Source organism: Eretmochelys imbricata, chromosome 3 (assembly GCF_965152235.1).
Source record: "Eretmochelys imbricata isolate rEreImb1 chromosome 3, rEreImb1.hap1, whole genome shotgun sequence".
In the NCBI taxonomy this organism is placed as follows: domain Eukaryota; kingdom Metazoa; phylum Chordata; order Testudines; family Cheloniidae; genus Eretmochelys; species Eretmochelys imbricata.
Genome location: NC_135574.1, coordinates 154,851,209 through 154,875,659, shown reverse-complemented (window position 1 = coordinate 154,875,659; position 24,451 = coordinate 154,851,209). Strand labels below are relative to the sequence as shown.

The window sequence follows — 24,451 nt, the reverse complement described above, 5'->3', positions numbered from 1 at the left end:
CAAATGAACATAACAAATTTATGGTGTAAGACTGTCAGTATTTGAAGGATCAGATCCACAGAAACATTGTGTGAAAATTCTTGTTAGGGGGCTTATTCCTTCACCCACTTACTTCCCTGGTCCTTCTCGCATGAACAGAGAGCAACAATACCCGAAGTCCAAAGGTGCAAACAATTCGATGTTTATTGGGGTGAACTTCCAGCAAGCATGATTCCAGTTTCCTTCCTTAGTATCCTCCTTCCCAGCTCTGACACCACAGAGCCTTACACCTGTGTCCCTGTTCCCATTCCTACCCTTAGCCAAACATGATTCCAACTTCCTTACTCCCATTCCCTGTTCCCATTTCCCCCTTTAGCAAAACATGATTCCAATTTTCTTACCCCCATTCCCTGTTCCCATCTCCCTCACCCACATGCCCATGCCCACCCCCACCCACACCCAGTCACTTCCTCATTGACTACAGATTATATAGTAGAACTTGAGTTCTGCTTAGCTATACCTTAACCAATCATTTTCCTGAAATTTAACTAACCAATCCTAACGTATCGTAACATGATTATGTAACCAATTATATCCCACCGCCTTAATTAGTTTACACCCAGGAAAATTAATTATACAGCAGACAGGAACAATCACAGAACCAGACAGAGATTATACAGACAAACAATAGCAAAGTGGGAACTACAATGACAAGACAACACAGAAGCGAGGATTTCACATCCCAGCTATTGATAAGTGAGTTCTTGCCAGACAGGATGCTATCAAACTAAGTTTCCTTTTACATTTTCTAGGCACTTCCCTTTCTCTGGAGGTGATAGGAACTATCAGGACAGGATTGTATTCCTAACAGCCGAATAGCACCTTATTTCAATGTGACTAGTTTGGAATGTGAAGATGTGACCATATGTTTCCCAGCTTATGGCTGCCTCTGCTGCTTAGCCAAAGGCCTTAGCCTAAGAACAGGGCCTCAGACTGTCACAGTAAGAGCAGGCCCTTACACCAGCAGACAGTGATTTTGATTCTTTCTTTTATACCTCTATCACTAGCCAAGTGATAAGAATACACCTAAATTCTTAGAGTACAGGCCTTTGCAGACAGGCCTGAATATCTATATCCTAACAATTCTGATAAACATTCTGTTTAGAAACCATTAGTCCCTGAGATCATATTTTCTGACGTTCTCTTCCCCAGTTTTTGTTTTTTGTTTTCCCCCCATTATCCATATAATCTTCTGATCTATCTAATCTATCTAAAGTGTTTTATGCTGCTTCCCATAGCTGTAGTATCTTTGCTATTGACTTTGCATGGAAGGTGCTAAGTCCCCAGCAGACTTCGTGGTGTCTCTGGCACTTCTCCCTTTCCAGGGTCAAAACTTCTTGAGATAGGGATTTTTTGGGAGGTGGGGAAATTGGGAGGAGGTTGGGAATAGAAGGGGATGTTTATATTGTGAGCATCACATATTGGTGGAAAGACTTTCTCAAAGAGATGGCTTTGCAATGTTTCCTGAAGATGCTCAGGCTCTGGATTAAGAAAGTCATCAAGAAAAAGGATACTTTATTCTTAAGGCCCTGGTCCAAAGCCCATTGAAGTCAATGGAAAACTTCCATTTGACTTCAATGTGTTTGGAACAGGTCTTAAGCCTAGAAAGGATAGTCAGGTGGATAGACCACTGGAGCTCAAGAGACCTGGATTCACTTCCAGATTTTGTCACAGACTTCCTGTGAGAGCATGGGCAAGTCACTTAATCTATCCTGTACCTCAGTTCCCCGTCTGTAAAATGCGGATAATACCTCCCTATCTCATATGGGTGGTGTGAGAATAAATTCTGTTAATTGTGATGTGCTCCTGAAAAAAGCCATATTTGTAGATAGCTCTTCTGCGCTATATATCTTGATCCTTTCTATGTCAAATCCCAAACAGCTGTTGTGATAAGAAATAATTGTTGCTCTATTTCACTGAGGGAATCTCACAGCTTTACAAACATTAATCAATTTAGATTCACCATAGTATTATTATTATCCTCATTTTACAAGGGGGAAGTCGAGGCACTTATGCCTTGTCTATGCTGGCATTTTCTTCAAACACCCCCCTCCCCCAAGCCCCCAGTGAAACTCCACCAGTAATAGCAAGAGTGGAATGGCTGGCATAAACCACCTAATGGTGTTTTGACTATCCTGTCTAGACCAGCTCTGACTTAGATCCAGAGTGGTTAAAATGCCAGCAGCCGGTCTAAGCTAACACTTCCTCTGTTGCTACCACCAGTGCAGCTGCATATGTTGTAATGAATTGGTGGAAATGTTGAAAAGTAATGACACTGCAGACACAGTAGAAGGGTGAATTGGCTTACCCAAAGTCACAGTTGCAGATATTTTGAAAAAATATTTTAAATCTTTCATTTTTAATGACAGTAGAATCTTACTAATGCAATTTACTGAATTTTGTGAATTAGCATATACGTAAAGACACCCCACCCCCGAGAAACCAAAGATACATGTATCAAATGCAGTTTGTCCACTTAGTTTTGATTATATATAATGCTTTGCAGTACATTAGCGAATGTTGCATATATAATTTGAAAAACTAATGAGGTCTTAATAATATGAGGCCGCATAACAGTGCTGGCTCTGGTGGTGAAACTTTGCAGAGAAATGGGGAGGTACTGCAATTTCATCTGCATGAATTATGAGATGTGAAGATTAGCAGGATTCTACTGTACAAATCTATGCACAAATCTATTCACACGGGGCCAAATCCCCAGCTGGTGAAAATAATTACTGTGGAGCTATGTTGATTTGTGCCTGAGGGTCTGGTTATATAAATTGTTATCTCAAACTCTCTGTTAGCTGAAACTGAGTTATGATTGCTTTTGTATTAATTACAGTGAAAATTCCCCAATTATCCAAAATCTCAGTTATCCAGAATTATTCAGTCTTCTCATTCAGGTCCCAGTAACTGAGTACTGTATATTCTTATTTAGTAAACTACAGTAGGGTAGCAGGGGGTAAATTGCAATGGTCTAGTTATTTATGGGTCACACATTATTCATGGTCCAGGGGACAGTGCACTAGACTTGGGTTCTGTTCCTCATTCTGCTGTTGACTTGTCGTGTGACTTTGAACAAATTACTTTACCTTCCTGTGCCTCTGTAAAACAGAGGTAATAATCCTCATTATGAGGCTGAGGTCTACAGAAGAAAATCACTGCATAAGTGCTAAGTATTGTTATGATGTACTAGATTATGAGGAGCCTTGTGAATGACTATCCTTTCTCCCTTAAAAACAGATTCCGCAGATTCTCTTCTTGGTCCCGTCCAAGCAGGAGCAAGTAAAGGGAACGACAGTGAGACTGTCATATATTCAAAGTGTATTTTACATGTATCTTTATTTTAGATCAGTGGTTGTTCACCACATGTGGTGCCAGTGGACCGCAGGGACCCACTCAGACCCAGTGCAATGACGCCTACAGGAACTCCAATCTCAGTGTTATAGTGCGGGCTGAAGGAATTCTTCAAGGTGTGCAGATCTGGAGAGTGCCAGCGACCAATACCTACAGGTGAGAGACTCTGTCATTTTCATGACATGTCACTGACAATATTGAAATTTTCCCCCAGCTCCAAATATGTCCTGAGCACATCAAATGACTATTCTCAGAATAGTAGAACTTGGCCAAATGTGGATGGATTTTCGTGGGGACAGCAAAAGGCACATCTCTGACCCAAGGGGTACTTCCCTGCCAAATTTCAAGTTTGTGATCCAAAGAATGGAGACACAAGAGTGCTTCAAATAAATGGTTGGAAAAAAAATAATAATGGCAAAATTGTCTGTTTTCCCTGCTTTGTTCTGAGGAAGAGCTGAACTGTTTTGCTGAAACTTAAAAATCAGCCTGAGGCAGAGACCAAGCATGGGAAATTTCAGCTCAAATTATTACAGTCTGGCAAAGTTATAAGCAACTGACAACAGGGGCTTTATATGGGAAGTGATGAGCAACCTTAGATATAAGATGGAGTGAGCTGTAGCTCACGAAAGCTTATGCTCAAATTTGTTAGTCTCTAAGGTGCCACAAGTCCTCCTTTCCCTTAGCTATATGGATCACTGTCTGTTCTACCTTTAATTTAATAGAATCATCGAGATGTGCACATACCAAAATTAAATAAACTCTTCAGGGCAGGAAACATATGTTTGTTTGTCTGTTGATCTGCGAAGTGTCTGTCCACCTCTGAGTCCTGTAAAAACAATGATGATAAAAAAGAAAATGAGAAAGCGAGATTGACAGCTCAAGCATTTGACATACATGTGCTCTAACCACATATGCAAACTCCGCCATTGCCAGCTAAATGACATTAATTTCACATTGATTTCTGTAGCACTTCCTGAAGTAACGGAACTGCTCCATTAGTTCAGTGAGTAGAGCAGACCTATAAACCCTGGATTAGGTCTGACATCCCATCCACTTGAGAGCAGTAATGTGTGTGCAGAGGTCAGGAGCCCATAACTAGCCTCCACCAAACCTGAACTGCTGCACAATAACCCAAAGCACATGCACATCCCACTAACTTCAGTGGAATGATGGGGAGCACAACAGGTACATCGATACACTAACTGATGAAATTTGGCCCTGAATTTTTTGATTGCTAGAAACAAGTTTTTATGAAATGTACAATTTAAGAAATGTTTCCACACATTTTTTAACAAGTAATAATTCTCCTGCAGTGTGTGCAATGGCAGGTTTGTGCTAGTGGATGAGACCCCAAAAGTGACATTGAGTAGAAACAAAAGTGAAACTGACTTATCTAGTTTTCTTCTTTCATTGCGAGAGCTGAGAGAAGTGCAAACTGGTAAATAAACATATCCAATGGTGTGGGGCCAGAAATATATTTTTTTTCATTTTAATAATCTACGACGTAGCTTATAATGTAAAGACAATTTTTTTAAACTTAAATTACTTACTACCAGATAGTTTTAATAACTGGGTCCCTTTCTTTTTCTTCTGTGAATTTTTATTGATATGGGTATTTGCTATCCTGAACGAATTGTGCTTGTTAGCGTGACCTTTCCAGGCTTATCCAACAGGCAATTCTGCTACAGAAGTGCTAAAATTAGCAGTTTAAATTTAACAGAGGCCTGTTTAATTGGCGACACTCTAGTCAACAAATAGAGATAGTCAGACATGGTTCAAAATAATTTAATCAGGCTGCTGCGACTGGAAAAAAAAAAGTTGTTGGCCCTTGATAAAAGGGCACAGTCAAAATTGAACCTACTGTAACTAAACAATAACATTGGGCCATATTGTGCTGTCGATTTTTTTTTTAAGCAGAACTCTCCATTCAAATCAATTATTCTGCAGTGGATTTTTAAGCAGAACTCCCCTCTGAAGACAAGGGTAGAGTTCTGCTTGACACTCATTGACACATTCAGATCTTTTATTATTTTTTAAACTTCTTTGTTTTTATTTTAAAGGAATTTCAGTATTGGGGACGCATCTCAATCCTCAATGTCAGGGGACACCAACAAAATAACAAGACGGCAGCCTTGTGAAATTGACTGGGCCAGGCACAAAATCTGTTTGCACACCTATTACCCTGAGGATTGATGATAATGGGGGAAAAAAAAAACTAATGATGTTTTACTCACCTATCAAAAAAAATGACTTGCCTTGGGTGCGTGGGTGAGTAGAATTTTTCAAGGCTGGCATACAGTGAATATGCATATAAAATATAACCCCAAAGAGGTGAGGCAATAAATTAAACACATAAAACTGACATTTCTTTAATATCACACAGCCCAAGGAAGATCCAAAAGTCTGCAGCAACTACAGGCTGATTTTGCCGCATAGTACAGATTGCAAGTAGAGCTAAAATTCCAACTCTTCAGTGTAGGTACCTGTCTTCTTCCATGTCTGTAAAACCCCTAGCACACTTTTAGGGTCTGTGTAAGTAATTAATGGCTAACAGACTAGCTTAGTTCCTGATCTACAACTGGAGTCAGATGTTGTTCCGCACCCCTTAAAGATGCAGCACAGAACTCGCAGCCAGTTGGATTGGTGGGGGGGGGGTGCGATTGTGGTTCAAACCATCTTTGTGCCCGTCTGATCCTGGACTTCTGCAGGAGCTGGAGAGGCCCCCAGCATAACCTAGACAGCCCTGGGGACATGTCAAGTTACAACAGCTTCCCAAGGCTGCCCAGAATAGCACTGCATGCTACATCCCTGCCCCTGATTTATCCCTCCTGCTCCTAGCCCCCAGCATGCCCGCTGTGCAAGGAGGATCTGTAGAAGTTAGCCTTACAGCTGTCTGCACACAGCCTGCACCAAGGGAGAAAAGGCTGCTGGATTTGGGGCTTTTACAGCCACTTTCTGTCACTCCAGCCCTTTCACCCAGTGTGAAGGAGCCGGAGCAGGGTTGAGGCCCTCAATCCTGATATTGATCTATCTAATAGATATTAAAAAGGGTGTATCTAATCCGCTCGGCACTTTGGACACAAGTTAAAATATACTTTTGTGACATTCTGTTCTCAAGACACCCAGACCTAAACAACTGTGTTTCCTCTCAGCACCGACAAGAGTGAACTTTGCTGGAGTTTAGACTCTGAGACAGCTCCCTGCCACATCAGTCTGTCTGCTTCACCAGCCAATTCTCAACACTCTGCCAGTCTAAACCTTGCCTTGCAGGGAATAGTCACTGTCACTGAACCCCAGTTCCTGTGTTCCCCAGAGACGTCTCCCTGCCATGTCCAGTCCCTCTCACAGGACGCTTACAGAAGTTAAGTTCGCTGCCTACAAAGAGACAGTGTATACACCTGTCTGTTAAGCTAGCTGAAAACGCGAACTCAGTTCATTATAGCAGCACTAATATAACTTAATAATAAAACAAAAATAAGTTCATTAACAAATAACAGAGATTTAAGTGATATTAAGCAAGAGAAGAAGAGACAGGTATAGTTACAAACAAAGCACACTTTCTAGTGACAGGTTTCAGAGTAACAGCCGTGTTAGTCTGTATTCGCAAAAAGAAAAGGAGTACTTGTGGCACCTTAGAGACTAACCAAATAAATTGGTTAGCCTCTAAGGTGCCACAAGTACTCCTTTTCTTTCTAGTGACAAACTTAGCTTTAGCAAGTTACAATCTTTTCCTAAGCATTTTTCTCACTTACATCAAGTTCCCAGGATCTCTAGCCCTCAGACTAGGGGATCCAACTTTCACAGGCTCAGAGGTTCCCTGCATGATAGATAACTAGAATGTCTTTTTGGTCTCCTTATATTACCCAAAGTCCATTGTCTCTGCCTCAAGAGCCAGGAAGGCGTCCTGCAGAGCAGACTCTATCCCCTGCTGGGCTTACTAAGTTGTCTCCTTCCTCGCTCATTGGCTTGATAGCTTTGTTTACCTTATATGTAAACATACTTTTGTTGTCCTCTGCCTGTAATCAAGCCAGCCAGATAAGTAAACCCACATTCCTTTGGCTAGGGCAGGTTGGCTGTACGCACTGCCTCCCAAACCACATTTTAAGACCATATTTCCAACACAGATATAATTCTTTGTACACAACCTGCACTTACATCACAAAATGATTTTCAAAGACCAGCGTGTCACCAGTTGACATATGATACTTTCCATGACATATTTTGGATACATATTACGATAACTGTGTTGGGAGTGGTGAGTGTGTCAGGCCTGATGTGAGTTATGGTATAGTGGGCCCTCTGCCCTTTGGCATTGAGGCATTTCCAGGGTCACAACTTACCAGAATAAAAACAGTAGCAAAAGGATAGTTCATTCCCCAGCAAAACTCCCCTCTGACATGAACAGCAGCCCCCAGCAAAACCCACCCTCACCAAAGTTCTGAATAGACAGCTAAGCCTTGCAGCCTGCCCTGAAGGTCAACAGACTTGAGCTATTTCAGTTCAAGGCCCTAATGGGCTGCCCATGTGAGCAAGGAGAGCTGGATTTGGCCCCTGTTGGATTTTACACTGCAAAGACCAGCAGCATCAGGCAAAACAAGACAATATGTATTTTATCATCCGATTTCCTTCTGGAGCTTACTATGAAATCTTCCATCCCTTCACACCCAGGGCTATGATCAAAGATGGGGGAGTGGATGAGGAAAAAATAAGACCCACTCCCATCCTCCATGCATGTTCACCCATTTTTAGAACCACACCCTAAAAGATCCTTTCAGTCAGGTTCACTGTATTTCCCACTCTGTCATTTTAACTGGTGCCTGGCACTTCCAAGTCCTATGTGGGACTGGAATCCTATGAGAGAGGCTATTCTTGATCATGCAGTGGTCCAGCCGTGACATCCTGATCATTTTCCCTCTCCCCAAATCATCTCCATTTCTTTCTCCACGCTGCTGCTTTTGTGTGGAATGGCATCTCCATGCCCAGTTTGCTGATCCACTGTCCTGTCCTTTCATGCAGATCCCCCTAAAGACTCACATCTTCCTCAATGTGCACAAGTCATGATATAATAAAAGCCAAAAGAAAGGAAGGCAGGAAGGAAATGTAAATTATTCCCTCCTCTGGATTTCCTGGGCTGTTGTCTGTCTCTTTTCGGCCTCTATACTGCAAGCCAACACCCACCCCGTCATGCACCTGTGATCTCTGTATTGGTGCAGGGATCCATACTATAAAGACTAAACATTCTGTTTATTTAAATAAAAAGAAAAGGAGTACCACTGGCACCTTAGAGACTAACTAATTTATTTGAGCATAAGCTTTCGTGAACTACAGCTCACTTCATCAGATGCATTCAGTGGAAAATACAGTGAGGAGATTTATATACACACAGAACATGAAAAAATGGGTGTTACCATACACACTGTAAGGAGAGTGATCACTTAAGATGAGCTATTACCAGCAGGAGAGCGGGGTGGGGTGGGGGGAGAGAAAACCTTTTGTAGTGATAATCAAGGTGCCCCCCCCACACTCCTGCTGGTAATAGCTCATCTTAAGTGATCAGTCTCCTTACAGTGTGTATGATAACACCCATTTTTTCATTGTCTGTGTGTATATAAATCTCTTCACTGTATTTTCCACTGAATGCATCCAATGAAGTGAGCTGTAGCTCACGAAAGCTCATGCTCAAATAAATTGGTTAGTCTCTAAGGTGCCACTAGTACGCCTTTTCTTTTTGCGAATACAGACTAACAGGGCTGCTACTCTGAAACCTGTTTATTTGAATAGCAGTTGGCTCCTTTGATGACTGGGGAGCAGCCGTGGTGATGCATCTGCTGCTCACATTCGCCTGCAGCATGTGGATGAGCCACTAATGGGGTCTCTCGCACTTCCTGACTTTATTGCTTGTATGCAAAATCTATTCAGATGTAGAAAAATATGGCTCCTAATTGCAGCTGATTAGTCCTGCCAGTCTGCCTTGCTTCATGGTGCATCTCATTAGCCATTACAATGTCCTGCTGCAAATCAGCTCAGTAATCTCCTGGTCTGTGCAGCATCTGTTCAGGGGACCCCAGGGAGTGTCCCTCACTTTCTCTCCTGGCCTTGTTGAGGAATGGTTGGTTTGGTTACAAAAAGTGGCACCAACATAATTATGTCACATTCCAAGGATCTCATCTTCTTTCTGAGGCACTTGGCGCACCACAGTTGCTCCAGCATCATGCTCACTTCATGCTGGCTGCCTCGGAGCAGAATCTCAAAGCCTCATTTTTTCACACTAGTAACTAGCACGTGAAGCTTGGCTGCACAAGCTGCTTAAGGCCCTTTGGGGAAGCAGTCCTAGTACAGAGCAGTCCTGTGCCATGTATGGTGCTGTTTGTACTCCATTTACATGTGGTGCCATGTCAGGCAAAGTTCAGAGCCCAAATTGAAGGAATGGGGATTAAAGGAAAGCCGGTTCTCCTTCTTAAATAAAGTAATTAGATTAGTTTTATTAGAAGACGATACATCTAGTGGTTAGAGTAGGGAATGAGCTCCCCCTGGGTTGCATTCCTGACTCTGCTTGAGGATCAGCTGTCACTCTGGACAGTTGACTTATCCTCGCTGGGCCAAATTCCACCCTGATGTAAGTGGTTGTAATGCCACTAAAGTCTGTGAAGACTCATCTGCGTACACTGGGTTGAAATTTGGCTCTCTGTGTCCCAATCTCCACACTGGTAAAATGAGGATAATAATTCATATCTGTCTCACAGTGGAAGTTGCCTGACTTAGTTCAATGTTTCTGAAGTACTTTGAGGTCCTTGGATGAATGCTGCTCTGGAGGAGCATATTTATTATTATTATTTTGCATAAAAGAGGGAGGATTTGAGGGATATAATTGTAATGTGACATTTTTGGGTGGGCTGTCTGCAGTGGGGATTGTATCTGGAACATCTGGTTTTCAAAATGTGAGGCTCTACTCATTGAGTTAAAAGCCCAAGGCTGTAGCAGGCTCTTCCCTAGGACTGGGTGGGAAATAGGTTTCCTCTCCTGGGAAAATTCAATATTTTTCCCATTTTGAATTGGGACAAAAAGCCAGAATCTCAAAAAAAATTGCCATCTGATCATCCAAACGGTCAATGTTCCTTCCCCACTGTGAACTCTAGGGTACAGATGTGGGGACCTGCATGAAAACCTCCTAAGCTTACTTTTACCAGCTTAGGTTAAAACTTCCCCAAGGTACAAACTATTTTACCCTTTGCCCATGGACTTCCACTGCCACCACCAAACGTTTATCCAGGTTTACTTTATTAGGAAAGAGCCCGTTTGGAAACGTCTTTCCCCCCCAACAGCCTCCCAACCCTTGCACCCCACTTCCTGGGGAAGGTTTGGTAAAAATCCTCACCAATTTGAATAGGCGACCACAGACCCAAACTCTTGGATCTTAAGAACAAAGAAAAAAAGCATTCAGTTCTTGAAAAGAAGAATTTTAATAGAAGTAACAATAAAAAGAATCACCTCTGTAAAATCAGGATGGTAAATACCTTACAGGGTAATTAGATTCAAAACATAGAGAATCCCTCTAGGCAAAACCTTAAGTTACAAAAAGACACACAGACAGGAATATCCATTCAATTCAGCACAGCTTATTTTCTCAGCCATTTAAAGAAATCATAATCTAACGCAGATCTAGCTAGATTACCTACTAAATTCTAAGACTCCATTCCTGTTCTGTCCCCGGCAAAAGCATCACACAGACAGACGGAGAGAGCTTTGTTTTCTCTCTCCCCCCAGCTTTTGAAAGTATCTTGTCTCCTCATTGGTCATTTTGGTCAGGTGCCAGCGAGGTTATCCTAATTTCTTAACCCTTTACAGGTGAAAGGATTTTTCCTCTGTCCAGGAGGGATTTTAAAGGTGTTTACCCTTCCCTTTATATTTATGACACAAACAAAACCAACCCTGGTTTGGGTCAATCAAAACATTTTGTTTTGATCATTTTGAAACATTTCATTTCAGTTTCAATCCTTTTTTGTGTAAAAAAAAATATATTTTTACATAAATTAATTTTAATGTCATAATGAAAAGCCTTTTCTTACAGTCAAAAAAGGGACATTTCATTGTGGAAATGCCAATCAAGATGTCTTGATGATTTTGAAACTTTTTCTGAAAAAAATTTCAAAACAGGAAATTCTTTGACACCAACCCTTTCCCATGAAAAATTTTCACTTTCAATGAATGGCCAAAAATATACTGTCAAAAAATTCCTGACCAACTCTACTCCTTACCCTTTATACGTGGAGCAGACACCACTCAAGGGGGACAGAGCACCACCTTGAGAAGGTGCATTACAAACTAAATATAAAGGTCAGATGACTCTGCCTGCCTTGTTTGTCAAAATACACTTGAACTTGCTCCAGCCACAGTCTCTCTCTATGCTCCTTCAGTCCCTTCACACAGTCTTGCCACTGTTGGTGCAAGAGCCTTCTCCCTTGCAGCCCCTGCCATCTGGAACAGTTTCTTTGTCTGCTTCCTCGAGACTCCTCCTGTTGAATCTCATATTTATAGCCCCTCGTCGCCCTCTCTCTCCCTGTGTTCAACTCTAAAGCTAGCAAGGAGTGTGCAGTACAGAGAGGAATCTCTCTACACAACAAAGTTGTGTTTACGAGCCCTTGCTCGGCATCAGTTGTTCTTACTCTGGAGTAGAAGTGAGAGACGCTTGCACTGCTGTTGCTCTGGCTGGACTTGTTCTGTGGATACGCAGAGAACGTGAATCTTCAGAGTTCACAATCCAGCTTTTCCAAGGAGGTTTTGGATCTTGATTTACTTAGACTGTAAGCTCTCTGGAGCAGACTCCATCTTTTTGTTATGTGTTCGTATAGTGCCTACCACGATGAAGCCCTGATTCCCTGACTGAGGCTCCTAAGTGCTACAGCAGTACAAATAAATAATAATAATGGGCTGATGTTCTTTACAAGTGTAATCACAGAGTCTGCTATGGACTGGGGAAGGGATCAGTTCTGTTCCATCTGTAGTTCTTGTGATTCTTCTTAGAAGCTGCTTGTCATGTATTTCTTGTACACAGTAGGTTGCAGGGCTGCTACTAGCAGCTCAGGCTTCTGTACCCAATATGGACAGCCACAGAGCTTTCCTAGGGTTGCCAGGCATCCGGTTTTTGACCGGAACGCCCAGTCGAAAAGGGACCCTGGCGGCTACAGTTGGCACTGCCGACTAGGCCACTAAAAGTCTGGTGGGCACCGCAACAGGGGCCCGGAGCTAAGACAGGCTTCCTGCCTGCCCTAGCACCGCGTGGCTCCTGGAAGCAGCCGCCAAGTCCCTGCAACCCCTAGATGAATGAGTGGTCAGGGAGGCTCCACGTGCTGTCCCCGCCCTGAGGCCGGCTCCGCAGCTCCCATTAGCCAAGAACCATGACCAATGGGAGCTGTAGGGGCGGTGCCTGCAGGTACTAGGGCAGCGCGTGGAGCTTCCCTGGCCACTCATGAATCTAGGGGCTGCAGAGACCTGCGGCCGCTTCCTGGGAGCCTCGGTAAGCACTGCTGGGACCCCACACCCCGAACCCTCTCCAGCACCCAAACCCCCTGCCCCAGCCCAGAGTCCCCTCCCACACCCAAACTCCCTCCTGGAGCCCATACCCCCCAGTACCCAAACACCCTGCCCCATCCTCTCCTGCATCCCAAGCCCCTCATCCCCAACCCACCGCAGATCCCACACCCCCAGCCGGAGCCCTCATCCCTGCCTGGAGTCCCCTCCTGCACTCCAAACTCCTCATCCCCTCCCCAGAGCCTGTACCCCCAGACAGAATCCTCACCCCTCCACACACCCCAACCCCCTGCCCCAGCCCAGAACCCTCTCCCAAATCCTGAACCCCTTATTTCTGGTCCTGCCTGGAGCCTGCTACCCCAGCCCAGACCTCATACCCCTCCTGCCCCAGCCTGGAGCCCTCTCCCACACCCCAAGCCCCTCATCCCCAGCCCCGCCCCGGAGCTCTCACCCTCCTCCAGCACCCCAAATCCCTGCCCCAGCCCAGTGAGGGTGGGGGAGAGTGAGCGACAGAGGGAGGTGGGATGGAGTAAGTGAGAGAGGGGCCTCAGAGAAGGGACAGGGTAGGGGAGAGGCCTCGGGGAAGGGGTGTTCAGTTTTGTGTGATTAGAAAGTTGGCAACCCTAAGCTTTCCTCTCCTAGAGAGAGAGAAACACCAGATGTGTTCACTATAAATGCCTTTAATGTTCTGCCATGTAAATCAGAGGTTAGTTTAAATAAGGTACGTTACACACAGCACCATCTAGTGGCTTAACAGTATAATACAGTTTAGCATTCCCTTACTTCTCCCCCTTTAAGTTCTAGATTCCTACCAAATTTTACCAAATTTACACCGTCTTTGAAGTTCAGATCCGATCAGTCTGTTAAGTGTCTGTGAATCTCACTGGTTTTCTAATTACGTGATTCTGGTTGTGCATTAGTTGCAATGACTGGCTGTAGTTGGTCTGGAATCCTTGAGTCACCATCTTGTTCTGCTTCTGCCATCTATAGAGTTTGCTCTGTTGATAGTTTTTTGTTGATTGTTTTGAATTCTTCTCTTTTTGACAGCTGGAGTTGTCCATCCTTTTTCTAACTGAGTGTCTGTCATCTGATGAAAAATTGTCACTTTTAAAGTCAATAGTCTTTACTGGACTATTCAGTTTCACTCTCCAGGAAGGCTCTATGTTATCACAAGGGATAGATCCCAGAAATAATGGCTTTTGATTGTAATATGAGTGAATTCCCTAACTCCTTTGATGCAGCAAACAACTGCAGAATGTCCATAATTTTGTGCATTTATCACACCTTATGCCTTTGGCTGGACATGCATCATCTGTAGAGATGTGAATTTTTCCACATCTTGTGCATTAAGGCTGTTAGACTTTGGTGTTCGGCGGTAATTTGTGCCTCTTAGCTGGGAGTTCTCTCTTTGTCTCAGCAGTCTTATGGTAAAGACTTGTAGCACTCAGGATGTATCTGTTAACTGCTTCGAAGCTAGTTTCTTGTTTTTCAAGTCTGGCAATTTGCTCTTGGTTTTGCTGTCTCACTGCTCAGACTGCTTTGCTATCTGGATAGCTGTGCTTAGGGTTAAATCTCTTAAATTGTGGCTGCTATGAACGGTTTTTATCTGTTAATAACCATCCTGTCTGTGAGGGCAGGTCTACGCTACAGGGCTAAGTCGACCTAAATTATGCAACTCCAGCTATGTGAATAACATAGCTGGATTTGACATACCTTAGGTCGACTTATTGCAGGGTCTATACAACACTGGGTCGATGGGAGAAACTCTCCCATCAGCTTACCTTATGCTTCTCGTTTCGCTGGAGTACCAGAGTTGACGAGAGAGCAATCAGGGGTCGATTTAGCGGGTCTTCAGTAGACGTCCTAAATTGACCCCCCAGTGGATCGATTGCTATGCATCGATCCCCCCAGTAAGTGGAGACAAACCCTGATATTTTCATGTTTTGCAGTTCCAAAATTGCAGTTTTCAGCCAATGCATGCAGAGTTCTTATAAAACATTCAATGCTTTCCCTGGACCTTGAATTCTCTGGTGAAAACATATTCTTTTATAAACCACATATCTCTGGGGTATAAAGTATGCATCAAATATAGCCAGAATCCTTTCATAGTCTTCTTTGTGACTGTCTTTAGTAAAATCAAAGGATTTAAAGATATGCTCTGCCTGCTTTCCCATAGGATAAATTAAAGAGCATATTCGTAGTCTTCGGTTTCCTTGTGGGGTTTGGTAGCAATTCCAAACCTTGCAAAATACTGCTTCCAGTCTGTCAATTGTGAAGGTTTCTCAAAGCTGAAGTTCTCTTGGGCATCGAAGAGCAGGATGTAGATGAGATCCTGCAATCTTTGGTGCTTTGTTCCTTCTGTTTGCAACTTTTGTTGCTGCTTTCCTTCTGTTTCTATTCTCCTCTGGCACTAGCTTACTCCTGACACCATGCCATGCACACCTGGTACACAGTAGGTTTCAGGGCTGCTACTATCTGCACCAGATACAGTCTAGCCACAGAGCCTTTCCTTTCCCAGAAAGATACATGCCAGATGTGTTCACTGTAAGCTCTAATGTACTGACATTAGCTTAAATAAGGTATGTTACACACATCACCACCTCCTGGCTGAACAGTGTAATACGGTTTAGCATTCCATTACACTGCTTTCACCCATTTGGAGCAATTTGGTATCAGGCTTTTATCTTTTCTTTTCATTGCAGCATCTCAGGCTATGGAGCAGCCGGTGGGAAAGGAGGGAAGAATACTATGGTGAGGTCCCATGGTGTGTCCGTATTGGGGATTTTTGACCTCCAGAAGGATGATGCCTTATACATTTTGGTGGGCCAGCAAGGAGAAGATGCCTGCCCTAGTGTAAGTGATTGCCATTTCTGCCTCGTGTTGAATTTTTTCCAGCACTGGGATCTTTAATATTACAACTGTCTGAAGTTAGGGATTTTGGTTTGAGTAGTTCAAACTACAGATACAAGATTTCTGGTAGTGACTTTAATATTAATGGTATATCTATACTGCAGTTAAACACCTGTAGCTGGCCCATGTCAGGCTCATGAGGCTCGGGCTATGGGGCCTGAGCCCTGGGTCTCTGTGAGGGGAGAGAGTCTCAGAGGCCAGGGTCCATCCCAAGCCCGAACATCTACATTACAACTGTACAGCCCTGTAGCCTGAGTCCAAATCAGCTGACCTGGGCCAGCTGTGGGTGTTTCATTGTTGTGTAGACATACCCGTAAGGGCCTGATGTTGCAGTCCTACCATGAAACAGTGGGGCCCCCAGTGGATCTGCGTGCATCTCAGGTAATCTTTGGTTTTAAGTACCAAATCCCTTTCTCATTCTATAGAAGGGATTGGACAACCTCACCCGTGCTTTCCCCAACAGACTAATCTGGGAGAAACTCTGCAAGTTTGGCCTCATGGGGTTTTCCCTTCCTTCCAAACTCATCTCCATCTTTGATATGGGCCCCTCAAATCCTACACGGATCACCACACAAACCCCATTTGCTCAGGCTTTGTTTGTGCATGGGGGGTGGCTGAATGCATTACTACTGAATCAATCCAACTTCCACTGTTACTACGAATCACTACAAATTGCTTACAAGATGATCACTTTCCATTACTACTGCTAAGAGCTGCAGTAACGAAGATACTTCTGAGAATTCTTTTCTTTAGATGGAAGCCCTGATGGAGGAAAATTAAGCATTATCCTGTGAAATTTCACCACAGCTTTTGATCTGGGCATTTAGTAGTCTGCAGGATTCTTGGCGATGGCACTTGTTATGCGGCTGGGGTTCACGAAACCAAAGCGTTGCTGCCCATTACAAACTTTGAGCAGGGAAGGGAAGGAAGATACAGGCAGGAAAGTGAAAGGGTCTGGGGGCCCCAAAGCCAAATATTGCAGAAAATGCTAAAACTGGAATAATGTTCCCACACACACATGCACTTACATACACACACGGTTAATGTAAGAGCCCTTTAGAATCAGATGTGTCCTAACTCAGACTTTCATTTAGCATGTATAATCAGATCATGCCAGTGCAATATAATATATGGAGTCATTAAATTACAGGCCACTGTAATCTTAGCGAGGATTTATTGAGTGCTAATGTAATTCTTTCATCGAAGCAAAGATATTGCATTGACTTGTGGAAGGGACTTTTACTTGATTGGATTGTAATCAGTTATGTCTTTGCAATGAAGGTGTGGTTTTTTTTAATCCAATTGTAATTTACTGGTCTCTCTGGATCATTGCACTTTGTCATTTTATTAATCATCCCCTTCCAAACTCTGAATCAAATTCTTGCCTGCAGTGGATTTTTAATTGTGCCTATGGTACTCGGCAGGCAAGTTTTGCGTCCACTTTATGGTAAACAAAACACTTCAGTTCTAAATTGGAAAGATGCATGCATCAAGTTCTTCTCCCGCAATAAAATACTTGTGTGCGAGAGTTGGAAGATACAGAGGGAGGATTATATTTAGACAAATATTATCTGTAAATATTTCCATTAAGGCTCATTACCCCAGTGTTGAGCCCAGTATAAATAACAAGATTGAAATTGAGAGACAGATACTTACGTGACAACCAGAAAGTAAAATAACTAATGGCTAAGCTCCAGCCAGTGTAAATCCCCAGAGCTAAGTCATGCTCACTGGACACACACAACAGTGTTCTGATTGACTTTAGTGGGACAACAGGTGTGAACCACAGATGCATAATTAGTCACCAAATTACTGTTCTTTCTCCTACGTTAAGGATGGTCATTATGGCTCTCAGTTGGTCTGTATGAAATGAGTTGGTGTGGACTCAGCTGATTGCCTAATGAACAAGTGTCCACCACAAAACTTGTCATGGCATTTGGCACTGATTGGTAGCTGGTCCCTCAAAGGACTGAAACATGTTGGCAGTCGGACTCAGTGGCTAGGGCACTGGACTTTGGAGTCAGGAGACCTGGGTTCTATTCCTGGTTGCCACTGACTTGCTGCATCACTTGGAGCAAGTCATGTCGTTGCTAAGTGCCTCAGTTTCCCCATTTGTAAAATGCAGATAGTAATAATATTTACCTGCCTTTGTAAAGCCTATGGAAATCTGTGGGTTAAAAGTGCTCGGTGAAAACCAAGTTATTGTTGTTACACGTAGGAGGAAGTGGGAGGGGTTCGCACTGGCTACGTCTGCACTATGTTACACACTAGGGGTGTGATTCCCCTCCTTGTGTACACGTACTTGAGCTAGCATGAGTAGCATTGTGTGGCTATGGTAGCAGCAGCAGTGGAAGTGTGGCTGAGCTGTGCCGAATACATACCCACAGGTCTCCGGCAGGTTTCTTCTCTGCACAGCTCAGCCGCTTCCCAGGCTAGCACAGCTATGCTGCCATTTAGACTTAAGCTAGCTCGATGGGAGCTGGCATGCACCTGTGCATCGGTGCTGGAAGCAGGGGTGCTAAGGGTGCTACCGCACCCCCTGGCTTGAAGTGGCTTCCATCCTATACAGGGTTTGCAGTGTGGTTCAAGGGCTCTTAGCACTCCCCACTGTACAAATTGTTCCAGCATCCCTGAGTACGTGCACACGAGTAGAGAAATCATACCCCCTAGCACTAGAGTAGAGTCGCCCTTAGGTTATGCCATACCTCTCCTGTGGATAAATATAGGACACCAGTTTCTAGGGATGTCTATTTGCCTCTTTTGATCAGCACTCATAGGCGCCGACTCCATGGGAGCTCCGGGGCTCGAGCACCCACAGGGGAAAAAATGGTGGGTGCTGAGCACCACTGGCAGCCCCCCCGATCAGCACCGCCCCTTCCCCCCAGCACCTCCCGCCCGCTGGTGGGCCCTGCAGATCAGCGCCTCCTCCTCCTTCCCCGCACCTCCCGCCCACCGCGAACAGCTCTTTCGTGGCGTGCAGGAGGCTAGGAGAGAGGAGTGAAGATGCCACATATTCGGGGGAGGGGGTGGAACTGCGTGGGAAGAGGCGGGGCAAAGCAGGGGCAGGAAGTGGAGCGGGGGCCTTGGGAGAAAGGGTGGAGTGGGGGCAGGACCTGGGATAGAGCCGGGGGTTGAGCACCCCCCAGCATTTTGGAAGGTTGGCGTCTGTGACAGCACTGGATTCATTTTAAAAGGACTCAATTTTAAAAAGCCACAGATTCCTCTGGCCAGTAGCAGAGCAAAAGGCGACACTCTTGTAGGAGACTGTGAGCCTGCTTCTGCTCCCTTTGGAGTCAGTAGCAAAATTCCCTTTGGTTTTGGTGGAAGCACATTTAGGCCATTGGTTTGCAAATGCAGGGGAGGGAAGAATATGAGGCCTTTGTAGCTGATGAGCTTACTTTGTGTGTGTAGCGGGGCTACTTGTCTGAACTCAGACTTGCTGTTCTATCTGCAGACTAACCATGTTATACAGAAAGTATGCATTGGAGAGAATAATGTGATTGAAGAGGAGATTCGAGTGAACAGGAGTGTCCATGAATGGGCAGGAGGAGGTGGTGGAGGGGGAGGAGCAACGTATATATTTAAGGTACGGGAACTTAGCCATTATATCCTATTACATAAAAATGCTGCACACTGCCTAGACTTTTACGTGAATGCCACCCTTGGTTTAGTAAGTGCCCCCTACAACGTACCTGGAGCACCAAGAACTCTCTGGGCCTGATTCTTACTTACACTAAGAACCCTTTAAATCGCTCCGACAGTGTAAACAAGCCTTAAAGTGAGCTTAAATATAACTTATATTTACAAGGTATGGCTGTATATGCACAGAGGTCCTGAGCCCTGATTGAACTGAATGACCCTGTTCATACCTCTTCGAGCTTTTGCTAAGGCTGTCTGCTGACTCAGGCAGGGTCTCTGCATCAGTTTACATTCTGTTCCCATTTTAAGGTTTACCTTGCACCCACGAGGATTAAAAATATAATTTTCTTAACGTGACCTGAGATTCTGGAGCACAGTTCCGACCAAGGGGTAAATTCCATGGCAGTTTCTTGAGCTTTGGAATTACAAAATACACAAGGCCCTGTAGCCTTTGACTTCTGCTGTGCTATGGCATATGAACAACTGGGATCAGCCTTTATGCTCTGCTGTAGATGTAGCTTTTCAGTCAAAGGCCATTGATCTCCACTACAGATCATTTACATTTTATCAAAAGTTGGCTACAATCAGCATTCATTCCAAATCCCAATTTTGTGTGTTCTCAATATGCTTCAAATCAATAGACTTGCACTATATCATAGTAACTCTGCATACTCAAGTAACTCCCAAAGTGGTAATCCCCTGCAAAGTGGAGCCGCTATACTGCACTACAAGAGCAGCGTACCTTAGAGCTCTCGTAATTGATATACTACATCATACAGGGTAACATTACGTGCTTTACAAGAGCCATGAGTACTGGCGTGCACAATACATATAGCCATCGGAGCAGCTGTTCTCCACTGAACATGGTACGATTAGTAGTATCCATTTATCTTTGGATGCAGGTACGTGAATAATGCAATTGTAATTTGGACTGCTCAGCAGTCCTAGGGGCTTGCTTAGTGCAACATAAAGTAACTAGCGTGTGAGATGAACTTGTATTTGCATGTCTGACACAACATAAACCCCAGCTTCATTTCTCAATTCACCCTGTTAAGATGGAGAATGGAGAGCCAGTCCCCTTGATAATTGCAGCAGGAGGTGGTGGCAGGGCCTACAGGGCCAAAACAGATACTTTTCATCCAGAAAGGCTGGAGAATGATTCATCTGTTCCAGGGCTGAATGGAAATTCAGGAGCTGCAGGTAAGGAACATTTACTCCGTTCAGAAAATCTTTCCCAGACCTTAAGAAGAGCTCTGTGTAAACTCCAAAGCTTGTTTCTCTCACCAACAGAAGTTGCTCCAGGAAAAGATATTACCTCACCCACCTTGTCTCAGGAAATCATTGAGGGACAGAACATAAGTTGCGAAAATGTGAGACTTGTCACCACAGGGAAGACATCCCTGTAGACATGGAAATCATGTAGAATTTCTACAGCATAGCTGCTAATACAGATTCCCAGGCTAGTGCAGACAAGGCTATATTGCAGCCTGGATAGCAGTCCCTGCAAAAAGAGCTGAATGAGCCACAGAGGTGGGGACCACCGTCTCACGTCAGGGCAAGTGCATTCTCTGTCTATGAGTAGTTTGTGCTTCTATGTGCTTCTATGTGCCTGTGCTTACAGAATCATAAAAAACAGAGATAGACAGGACCTATTGTCATCCAGTACATCTCCCTGCCAAGGCCGGATTGTTCCCTACAGAGCATTGTCTAGTTTTGTTCTCGGATTGTACTATTCTGTGGTTAGTGGACTTCAGTCTTACAGACTGTCAGTCTGGAACCTTTCCCAAGCATGAAATTCACTTTAATTTACATATGTTTGTTTGTTTTGTTTTGTTTCCTGAGACTGAAAAGCCTCTTCCATAGCTCTGTAATGTCCAGCACTTTGAATCTTGAACCTTCAATCATCATGAACCCTGCAAAAATAAACAAAATCACAATTAACAATATTGAGTGCTTATGGATGTGGTAGTTTGTACAATTTCAAACTAACTCACCCCAATCCTTGTCTGAAAGAGAGAAGTATTAGTATCCCCAATTTACAGATGGGGAATTGAGACACTGAAATGCATTTTTTAATGTTCCAAACTGAATGCTATATAGTGGGGACTGCTTAGAGAGCAGAGGACTGGAAGTCAGGACTCTTAATTCTCTTCTTGACATCCACTTACTTTGTGGCCTATGGCAAGTCACTTAACCTCTCTAGGCCTCAGTTTGGCCACCTATAAAATGGGGATAATGCTTCTCTACCTTCAGGGCTGTTGTGAGCTTTAACTATTTACTATTTGTTAAGTACATTGAGCTCCTCAAATGAAAGGCACCAGTAGCGCTAGTAAGAATCGCTGTAGTATTTTAGACTATTAAAGAGTATAAGCACAAACTCTTTGATATCAGAAAATTAGATATCTCAAGGTAGTAGAAATGTGAGTCAGAATTTGATTTCAAGAAAAATGGTTTGTGTTGGGTGGTCCATTCATTTAAAAGATAATTAAATGTTTGTTTTAAAAACATATTTCAGATCCCAGGTTGGTGACGGAGTAATAGAAAGTTAGTTCCTTCTTCATCCACTCTACTTCCCATAGCCTGAGCTCAGGTTTCTGCGTATAACTTCTCAGTGTTGAGGAAGCTATTCACCCCCACCACTGCACAAACTCAAGTTATTCCGGCTTTGTATAGCGCACTAAAGAGTTGTCGTGGTGTCAGTCCAACTTCCCCATTTTCACTGTGCTGCACACTCTGGCCACCAGGAACTTTACAACAACAGCAAGGATATGCTTAAATGATTTCCTCCAGCTTCAAAAAGTGCTAGCAACTAGAGTCAAGCTAAAGGAGATTCTGTGATAGCTGTCACCAATATGAGACCAAAGACACACACTTGAGAATATCTGATTTCATCCTGTAGAGGGCAATAGAGCACTTACACAGTAGTGAGCTGTGGCTCACGAAAGCTTATGCTCTAATAAATTTGTTAGTCTCTAAGGTGCCACAAGTCCTTCTTTTCTTTTTACAGATACAGACTAACACGGCTGCTACTCTGAAAATGGCCCATTACAGTTAGAGCTAGTCAAAAAAAGTGGTGAAGAAAAATTGCATTTTTAATTATTTTATTTGCAGAAAAATGTTTCTTTTAACATTTTCGGAGGGGGTGGGGGTTAGTGAAAAAAATATTTCAGTATTTTTTGAAAACCAATAACCTTTTGAAAACCAAAAAATTTTTGGGTTCGTTTTTCGTGAAAAAACTGGAAAATTTCCTCCAAAAAAATTTTAAAAATCCTATGTCCCCCTACACCCCCCATCTCAAATTTTTCATCTCTTTAAATTTTTCATGGAAAAATACCATTTCCTGACCAGATCTCATTACAGTATTGCACTTCTTTTATAGATGAATGAAAAGAGGCACAGAGACTTTGTGGCCACAAGTCATACACAGCCAGTTAGTGGCAGACTGGGATTAGTACCCAGCAGTCCTGACTCCCGTCCCATTCTCTAACCACTATATGGTGATCTCCCTTGCAGCTGACGTGTTTGGAATGAGCATTCATTCTGCTGATATATATATTTTGGATGTAACAGAAACTTACGTGGGATGCTTTCTCTTTTCTTAACTGCAGGTGGTGGAGGTGGCTGGAATGATAACACTTCCTTCCTGTGGTCAGGAAAGTCCTTGCTGGAAGGTGCTACTGGAGGAAAATCCTGCCCCCAGGCCATGAAGAAGTGGGGGTGGGAGACAAGAGGGGGTTTCGGAGGGGGTGGAGGGGGGTGCTCCTCAGGTGGAGGAGGCGGAGGATATATAGGTAAAGTGGCTTCATGTTCAAGGTGTCCCTTCCCCTCCTTTAGTGCTAACAGTCAGCAAAACACTGATCAGAAATTCTCCTATAGCTAGCATATATGATTGTTATGTAATAGGATGTCTGTGTGTTGCCTTTTTAGCTCTGGATGAACTTATGTTGTTTAGCCTTTAAGCAAATAGCCGGATGTCAGTTCTTCAGCTGGAATCCTGGCTTTGCATTGTGGAAAACTATGCCATCAAGATCCTGCTGTGATTCTTGACTCATAACTGAATATTGAGCTTTTCATTTCTTGGCCATGATGCTGAAGAAGCAGGAGCCATAAGCTTTGCATTCCTGTGGTCAAAACCAGCATCTGAGGGCTTTTGCCATGGAGTCTGATGGCCAGTGTTTACACTTAGGGTATGTCTACATTGCAGAGTTAACCCGGGTTTTAGTCTTCACCCCACTTACTATCCATGTAGGGGGGAAAAACACCCTTTATCCAGGTCTGGAGGTGCTTTAAGCCCAGGCTAGCTGACCCAGCTTGAGGGGTGGTGAGAGCCATGACTCCACTTTAACTCAGGCTGAAACCCACATACTGTTCAGTGAGGACACAGGCTAAATCATTTGAATCCTCTATGGCCTTCTCACCATTCCCTCTGAGGGAGAGACAGATTCTCCCACAATTGGCTGGGAAAGAAATCCTAGAGTGTCTCAGCATGAAAAACCATGAGGTATTCCCCCAGACACACACAGACAAGTGTGGAAATAGCCAGATATGGCTTTGCTGTGGAGGTGCTCTCACCCAAGCAGGGCTAACCCAGACGCTCAGACCCTGGTGCCAATTACCGGGTTAACAGTGCAGTGTAGACATAGCCTTAAAGGAGATTCAGCATGAGCAGTGGCAATCCAAACTTCGACCACGCTGCCCTAAGACCGGCATGCCTCAACCCTAGAGGAATCACCTCGAAGGGCAAGGCAGGTGTTTCAGTCTCCATAGTCCAATCCTTGGCTCTTGTGCTGAGACTGCCACAAGGGAGGCCAATTAATGACAGCTATGATGGTGGCTTTCGTCAACAAGGAACTGAACGGAGGCCCCTAATTCCTTTCCAGTAGGCTCCAGATCAGCCACCAGATGGTAACGACACAGAATTACTACCGATATGGGCCAGACTGAAAGCCATCATCAGAGGGTGAACAGCTCCACAACC

At 43.9% G+C, this 24,451-nt stretch overlaps 1 protein-coding gene across 1 annotated transcript in view; it reads left to right on the top strand.

The window, feature by feature from the left end:
* ALK (ALK receptor tyrosine kinase) overlaps positions 1–24,451 on the top strand; it is a 537,956-nt gene that overhangs the window by 478,322 nt on the left and 35,183 nt on the right. The window contains exons 14-18 of the mRNA XM_077812189.1: positions 3,395–3,552; positions 15,627–15,777; positions 19,289–19,420; positions 20,529–20,673; positions 23,082–23,264. Coding sequence (XP_077668315.1) covers positions 3,395–3,552; positions 15,627–15,777; positions 19,289–19,420; positions 20,529–20,673; positions 23,082–23,264 — 769 coding nt within the window. The remainder of the gene's footprint in view (positions 1–3,394; positions 3,553–15,626; positions 15,778–19,288; positions 19,421–20,528; positions 20,674–23,081; positions 23,265–24,451) is intronic.